The sequence below is a fragment of the Pundamilia nyererei genome, unplaced genomic scaffold, assembly GCF_000239375.1.
Source record: "Pundamilia nyererei isolate P.nyererei 1_Seehausen unplaced genomic scaffold, PunNye1.0 scaffold00265, whole genome shotgun sequence".
Lineage (NCBI taxonomy): Eukaryota > Metazoa > Chordata > Actinopteri > Cichliformes > Cichlidae > Pundamilia > Pundamilia nyererei.
In genome coordinates this window covers 520,824-528,624 of record NW_005187666.1, presented here as the reverse complement: position 1 = coordinate 528,624, position 7,801 = coordinate 520,824, and the positions used below count along the sequence as shown (strand labels likewise).

Sequence of the window (7,801 nt, the reverse complement as noted above, 5' to 3'; positions counted from 1 at the left end):
AAACTATCATCTTGTCTTTATTTTTAGTTAGCACATACCTTAAACACTTAAAGCTGTAAGCTAATGATAGTTCTATAATTGCAAAAATAATAATTGTTTGTGGCAGCCCTAATTGATGGCTTAGCGAGCTGTGTCGTGTTTTCTGTGTCATGAAAGTGGCTCTCTTTTTACCTGGTTAAATCACCGTGGTTACCGATGTTAAGCATATAACATGGTCAGGAGCAGGTTATGTTCTGAGTTTCTGTTAAAAGTCTGGAGGTGCCATGTTTTCACTGATTCTCTCATTTACAGCATGTTTTAAATCTAATACTCTGAAAATGTGTGTTACATGTCCAAATTGTTAAGCTGTACCTACTAAAACCAGTGACTGTAACACAAACGGTGCATTTCACAGGAATGCATGTATTTATTTGGTGAAGCAGAAAAAGTATAAATGTTGTTGTACTTGATTCTAATCTGCTGCCAAGTCTCTTTTACACCACTGGAATTGGAACATAGAACACACACCAGATATATAAAACTAATTTCACTTTGATTTGTGACAAACTAAATTCCCACGTCTCCATTGTTACGCTGTGGCACAGTAAGCTAACGTTTAAATGGCTCCAGTTTAAAGTTTCAGAGCTCCGATATGCAGCCGTCACCTTAAAAATAATGTGCACTGAGAGCGCACTCAGTGATAAAATAATTCCTTGGTTTATTTTAATGCTTTGTGTGATAAATTCAAAGATTAACAATTTTCTGCACCATTAAGTTTTTGCCTTATTTGTAGTGTTTTTATGGTCTTTATAGATTTTTAATCACCATTTTCTCTTCCGTTTTCCCTGGAGTAGGCAGCATTCAGAGCGATCATTTTTTGTGTGTGGAAGAAGTCACGTGACCTGTGAAATGCACCTTATTCTTTTTTTTTCATTATTATTATTTTTTCTTCTTCTTTCACATGGGCATGCAGAGTCTGAAGCGGAAAGCTTCTCTTAACAGAGAAAGTTAATAAGTTGTGGTAACAATTACTCAATCTTGGGGTTTAGGTTTTGTCGAGTCTGCTAACACAATGAAAGAAGCCCGGTTATGTTGAACTTCCTTTGTAGGGGTTTTTTTGTTTTTTGTTTTGCTTGAATGTTAAGTGGCTTATTAGACAAACCCAACAAGGTGAGATACACGGACTGTATGGAAAATGAAGGAAAAAGCTCGACAGTTTAGCTGACCAGCGGCCTTTCGCTGCATGGCTTCTCCAGCTCTCTCTCCCCACCTTCCTCTCCATCTTCATTTCACAGAGACTTAAACACATAAGAAAATATTTAACCTGCAATTCTAAATAGGTAAAAATCAGAAGTTAAATCAAGATAAAATTTATAATAGATTGCATTTTGAACAGATCTAAGTGCTTGCTAAAGTTACACCAAATAGACATTAAGCCTTGGTTGCTAATTAACCAAATATACATATATGTGTATGTGTATAGGAGGCAACGTAAAATTTTCAAATCAAAGCAATGGTTGCATTTACTGAAAAACTCTTAAGTTAAAATCTCAGTGACCTTGACTTCAAGGTCAGAGGTCAACCTTTCTGAAAATCAGAGAATTTTCACATTTATAACACAGGTATGTCTACTCGGAGGCTGAAGGGTAGCACAGTATTTATAAAGAATATCAAACAACAATTAGTTGATGCTTAAAGCCTGTTTATTTAATTAATATCCAGTTTATTTCCAAATTGTATTGAATTTATTTGTGTTAACATGGTGTTTTAGGTCTGATTGAAGGACTGATGTAATGGTAAGGTGTCTGTTGCTCCGCTTTGAATATTGGTAGGAACTTGACACAAAAATAAATTTAGTGTAGCATTAGTAAATCTTTAATTCCAGAGATCATGAAAATCGATTAAATGGATCAAACATAGAACTTTTAAATAATTCCAATCTCATCAGAATGTAGGCGTCAGAATGTATTTGAATATAATGTTTCCTGTTTTATATCCATGTGTGCATCAGTTGATGGATTGACTGCAATGTCATTCATCTATTCTTTGGGACACATTTCCATATACCATTCCAATGATTTATCCCAATGTCACATCTCATAATCAGTTTGTCAGCCTCCAATTAAGTCTCTGTGACAAGAAGCACAGAGTGCAGACAGGGGCACCAATCAATCTTTCCTCTGTGGTCAGCATCACTTGAAATGTGCAATAAAATCTATAGATTTATAATTTGGTGATATCTGCCATGTATTGACTTTTATCTTGAAAAATTACTGTATTGTTGCTGCAAGCTGGGACTGATTGGTCACAATTATTTTGGTCAGCATTGAGATCAAGATTATTTAACATAATTACTCGCAGACTTTAGAAAAAACATGATGTATTAAACAGTTTTGTTGAAAAAACCCACAAACTTGCCTTATTTATTATGCAGATTTATTTGAACACAACATTTGTTTGCCACAGCTTGGCTATGAAGTGCACAGCAGGGCTGGCGAGGAAAATTTGATATTGCAATATTTTTTGGCTGTATCACAATACATGATATATATCATGGTAAGTTCAACTAACCTTCAAACCATTTTCAACCATATAGTACCTAAAATTGTACTTGTGTACTTATTCAAAGCGATCATTCAGTGTTGACTTGAATACAAAAAATTTTAAATTAATGGAAATGTTTTATTTTAACCATTTTTTAAACCATCAGTTGCACACAGACTGTTTTCACAAATGACAAAACTATGACCGTAAGTCTCTTTCTGTGGTCAACATTAGACCTTTAACAAACAAAAGATCATAGCAACAAAAAAGGAGCTCAAGCACTAATTCATGAGACAACAAAAACATAACTAAAACTAAATAGGTGCTTTTTTTTTTTTTTTTTTTTTAACTAGGGCTGCCACAAACGATTATTTTGATAGTCGACTAGTCACCGATTATTTATGCGATTAGTCGACTAATCAGATCATCATCCACTGGACTTAAAACTACAGCTTATTGCACCAGCAGCATCTGCTCTTATATAACTATCATTAGCTTACAGCTTTAAGCTTTTAAGGTGCTAACTAAAAATAAAGACAAGATGATAGTTTATTAAATTTTAATGAAATTTGCAGATTGTTTCGGTGAAGTTTAATAAACTCCTTGCTATCTAAAATATAACAGGACACCGGAGTATATTCTCCAGCATCTCACACTTCTGATAATCAGTTGTCTGCTTGACGTTTATTCAGCTGTGTAAAAACTATAACTTTAATCTCAGCCAAACCGATTTACTCAGGAACAAATAAAATACAAAAAAAAAAAAAAAAGCCAAACAACAACATTTTTAATTTATCTAAGTGACTCATATATATTTAACCTGAGTAGCGAAAGACGGCGGTGGGTTTGAAAACAATTTGCCGGGAGTCCGGTGTTCTCACTGCGCTAGTGACCTAGCCCCCAGCTAGCTATCGAGCTAGTGGGTAACAGACGTCTCCGAAAACGTCGGAGCGCTTTTGAAAATATGTGGTGTCCTGATAAACTGAGCCGATATTTGAGGTTTACACAGCTACATTCTCGCCTGAAAATATGTTAAACGTTTATTTTGTGACCCAGAAAGAATAATAAGAGTAATATTAAAACTAACTAGCTGCCGCCATTGTTGGAAACTGAGCTGGGCTGCGCTATGAATTCTGGGACAGAGCTGCTGCTGCTTCTTCTTCTTCGGGGTTTAACGGCAGCTGGCATCCTTGTACGTGCAGTGCTGCCATCTTCTGTTTCAGTCCGTTATTACACTCTTAAATCCTGCTACTTATTCCTGCGTCTTTTGCGATCTTACAAAGCTTCAAACGACGCGTCGACTATTAAATCAGTCGTCGACGATTTTGATAGTCGATGTAATCGTGACTAGTCGACAAATCGTGGCAGCCCTACTTTTAACATAAAATTGTACAAGACTTCCTCAAATTATAGAAACAAAAGTCTAGAAGGTGACTATGGAAAAACAGATGACCAAGAACAGTCACAGGTATCACAGCTGGTTTATTTAACTTTTTCTTTGGTCTGTGGGGAGATGTTCACATGCAGAGTTTAAAACGGTCTTAATTTTGCAGTGGAATAAATTCGTGGTACTGCTACGACAATAGTTGGCATGTTTTGCAAATTACAGAATTTTGTTCCTTCGTGTGAAATGCAAACGGCAGCGAAGTGTCTTTTCTCTCGCTCATCTGAAACTCGCACTCGCATATTTTTTTCTCCATCTGGTGAAATATAAACACCTATGCTCAGCTCAGTGTGCCGGGTAGGAAATTGTGCGCATTGGCAGCGTGTGGGATTAAAAAAACTTGAGTGAATTGCATGCAGACAGCACAGTTATTTGCATGGCAACTTATACTCGATGGTTATGATAAAGCCACTTTAACCATCGTATGTGGAAAACCTCGCAATACATCGAGTATATTCGATATATCGCCCACCCCTAGTGCACAGTCCTGTTTCAGACAGTAGCCATGTTCCCCATTTTCCTCCATATCTTACATTTGTTTAGCTCCTTAATAAGTCCTAAATTAGCTAGCTGGAGTAATGCATCCACACAGTAGACTACTACTGCTGCTGCTTAAGAAGCTAACTCTTGGTCCAGTTTAACTACTCAAGCTTGTTCCAGGTTTTCTGTTTACTTTAGTGAAATCGAGTCGAACTGTCCTGTGAGTTTTTTCTCTCTGCCTGTCTGACATTGAGCTGAAGGCCAGAAGAAAGATGTTTGTTTTTTTTCCTTTTGTTTGCTGAATGCGTCTTTTCTGCCTCAGCTGTCAAAAGCTGTAGCTTCTGCAGGGCTGCCGCAGGGCCTTGTGCTATCTGTGCCCGGGCACCTGGTGCTGGAGGATGGAGCACTATAGGCCAAAACAGCTGTGAGCAGTGTTTTCAAGAATCCAGTGACAGCTGCTGGTTTTCAGGAAGAACGCTTCATCTTTTTCTCTCTCTCTTCGTGTAATTTTTTTCTCTCTATCAGACTGGTGTGTCTGGAACATCTTTCAACACTCTGATCCTTTGTGGATATTTCCTTTCTTTTGTAGAATTAACGGGGCTTCAGTATCTTTGCCGTGAGATCAGAAAGGGTGTAGTAAAGACACGACCCTGCTGCCAGAGTCAGTTGGGAGGAAATTGAAACAACCAGTCACCAATCATTAAGTTTCCATTGTAAAACATTTACCAAATCCCTCACACATGTAATTAGCTTTGTTTAGGCTTGAACTAACGTGGACCTGTGACTGATCCTCGCTTTTTATTGAGGAGGTTGTTCAGACCTGTTTAAAAGCAGAATAGAAAAGGAGGTGCAGGCCTGGGGAGCTTTGTCGAGGTTTTTATCCACAAGAGGTGGTGTGATATTGTTTGAAATGTAAACAAACCCCTGTAGTTACGTGGGAAGTGCAGTCTCATTATGATTTATTATTAAGGGAGATCTGCACGTGTAATGATGTCGAGTTTGAATGTTTATTCTTGCCCTTGGAGATGTTGGTTGACAAAACAATGTCACCACCTGTCATTTAGCTGTTTTTTTTTTTCTTCTCAAATTCAGTCATATCTCACCATCTCCCCCTGCAATAACAGTTACTTAGTTGCACAGGAAATGTTTAAATTGTCATTGACGAGAAGGTTTAAACACAACTCTGAAGTGCTGATCTGTTAATGTTTTAATGCTTTACTGTTTGGTTGAACCAACTTGACATTGTCTCCCTTTTTTGCTTTGTTTTCTCTCCGTCCTGTGGCCCTCCCCTTCCCTGCTGCTCTTTAGGTGCATGTTTCGTTTTCCCAGCACGGCGATCAAGATCCAGTTCATGTCACTCCTGGAGGTTGAGGAGCACCGGGAGAGGGAGCAGCAGTCTCCCGCTCGCTCGCTTCTGCCCCAAATTTCTCCTCTTAAAATCAGCATTCCCACGGCGCAGCAGCACGAAGAGCACATGAGGGCGTTTGGCTCTCCGCTGCCCTCGCCCACAGGCACCATCAGGTAAGCCACCAGACACACAATCACGTGGACGCTGATCAATTCAAGCAGCGTTCATAAATGCAAAGTAGGCCGTCCGGATTTGCAGTTAAAGCAGGAGGATGTTTTTCTTTGGAAGGAATTCTTGCCAAACTAGTTCAATGCGCCTTTTCATTCAATCCCCAATAATTAAGAAAACATTTATTTTCCAATAAGTATTGATTAGTATTAGAGGTACTTTTAGCTGCTCCCTTATTTCCCAAACGGTCACTATAGCACACGCTTTGATTTGGCTCGTGTTTTATGGTGGATTCTCTAAAATTAGCTGAACACCTCTGAGATGCAGAGTTTGTGTCTCCTCCTGGTGTCGGTGTGTAACGTGAATGTGTTAACAACCATGTTTCTTATAGTTAAGTCAAACTAAAAGCGAGATGTGGGGATAAAATAGTTAACTAAAACAAAAAGAAAAAATCGACTTGGAAGCGGAAACAATTTTATGAACTTGGAAATCTAACGAAACTTCAGTGAAAGAGAAATATACAGGATGTATCCTCAGTTTCACTTTTTGTTAGTTTGGTCAAATTTGATCAAAACATACCTTTAGAGTTTGGATATCTCAATAAGACTGATTTACTTGCATTAACCGGATAATAAAACTTGTATTATCTGGTTAATTATTAAAGCTTGTACTGTAGTGGAAGAGGTCGCGTAAGTATGCAGACAGTACTTGTATAAAAAGAAACAGGAGACAGTAACCAAAAAGAATAAAAAAGAAATGAGTAAATTAAATACAAACCCTTTTTAAAAAGTCTTTTTTCGGTGTCTTATTTATGTAAATGGGTATCAGTGAGAGAGGAGGATGTGTTGGAGGAGTTTTAAAACAAAGCTGGGTGTACAATGAAAGTTCTCAGATGAGCTGTTAGTTTCTTTTTTGTGAAACAAAAGTGTAGTGTCTTGTGCGCTGCTGACATGCACTCTAGCTGAAGATGTGCTTGTATCTGCACTCAGAGAGAGAAAGCTTGAGTTTCATAGGCTGTGAAGGCACATGTTTAAAAGAAATCTGTGCTCTGTAAATATACACGTCATGTGTGAGTGTTCGACGGAGCTGTGCGTGCCCTCTGGTGGTCTCTCTCTGCCTTTGCATCATGCATCCCCACCAATGTCAGCGCGCGTGCTTGCCTTATATGGGATGGCTGCCGCTTCGAGGCCTGCGATTGGCTATCGAGGGCAGATTGTTTTGCTTGTGGGCCGTTTTCCCCTCCATTAGTGGTTTCCTTTTCCGAGCCCCCTGCCCCTCCAACTCAACCCTCAGCTCCTGTTCTCTCGCACGTGGAAACACTACAGACACACTACAGACACTAAAGACGCTCGCTCAAACATTTCTGCGCCGCTCTCACCGTGGCCTTTTTCGGGCACATAGTCGGGCCAGCCTTCCTGGTACATACACACCGCTGTGTATGGCGGAAGAGTATTGTGTCAAAGCACGTGGTCCCTCTTACAGGGTGCTAAGAGTGACTTTTCCTGCTTGGCAACTTAAATGCACAGCGTAAAATCGCACTCTCCTTTCTCTGCCAGCATGCACTCTTGTAATGCCGGGCCTCGTGCACGTGGCCCGCGGGGGGATGGTTGTTTTAAGAGTGTCCAGGGGAAAGCAAAGATGACCCTTGCTCCCCCGTGGAGGCATAAATAACAAAGTCCTAGCAGACTGACGGATACAGATTTCAGTATTTTTTTGTACTTCCGAAAAGTACAAAAATATGTTTGTGTTAGTCCGAATCCTTTTTTCAGCTCTGAGTTTATGAAAACAGAGCTTGCAGCCTAGTTCCTCCAGCCACAAACTAAAAACACATCCCCCCC

The 7,801-nt window shown here is 39.3% G+C and overlaps 1 protein-coding gene across 2 annotated transcripts in view; it reads left to right on the top strand.

The window, feature by feature from the left end:
* The window catches only part of foxk1 (forkhead box K1), a 23,052-nt gene that overhangs the window by 7,517 nt on the left and 7,734 nt on the right, over window positions 1-7,801 (top strand). For both annotated transcript variants that reach the window (XM_005750203.2, XM_005750204.2), the window contains exon 2: window positions 5,756-5,968. In XM_005750203.2, the coding sequence (XP_005750260.1) occupies window positions 5,756-5,968 (213 nt within the window). The remainder of the gene's footprint in view (window positions 1-5,755; window positions 5,969-7,801) is intronic.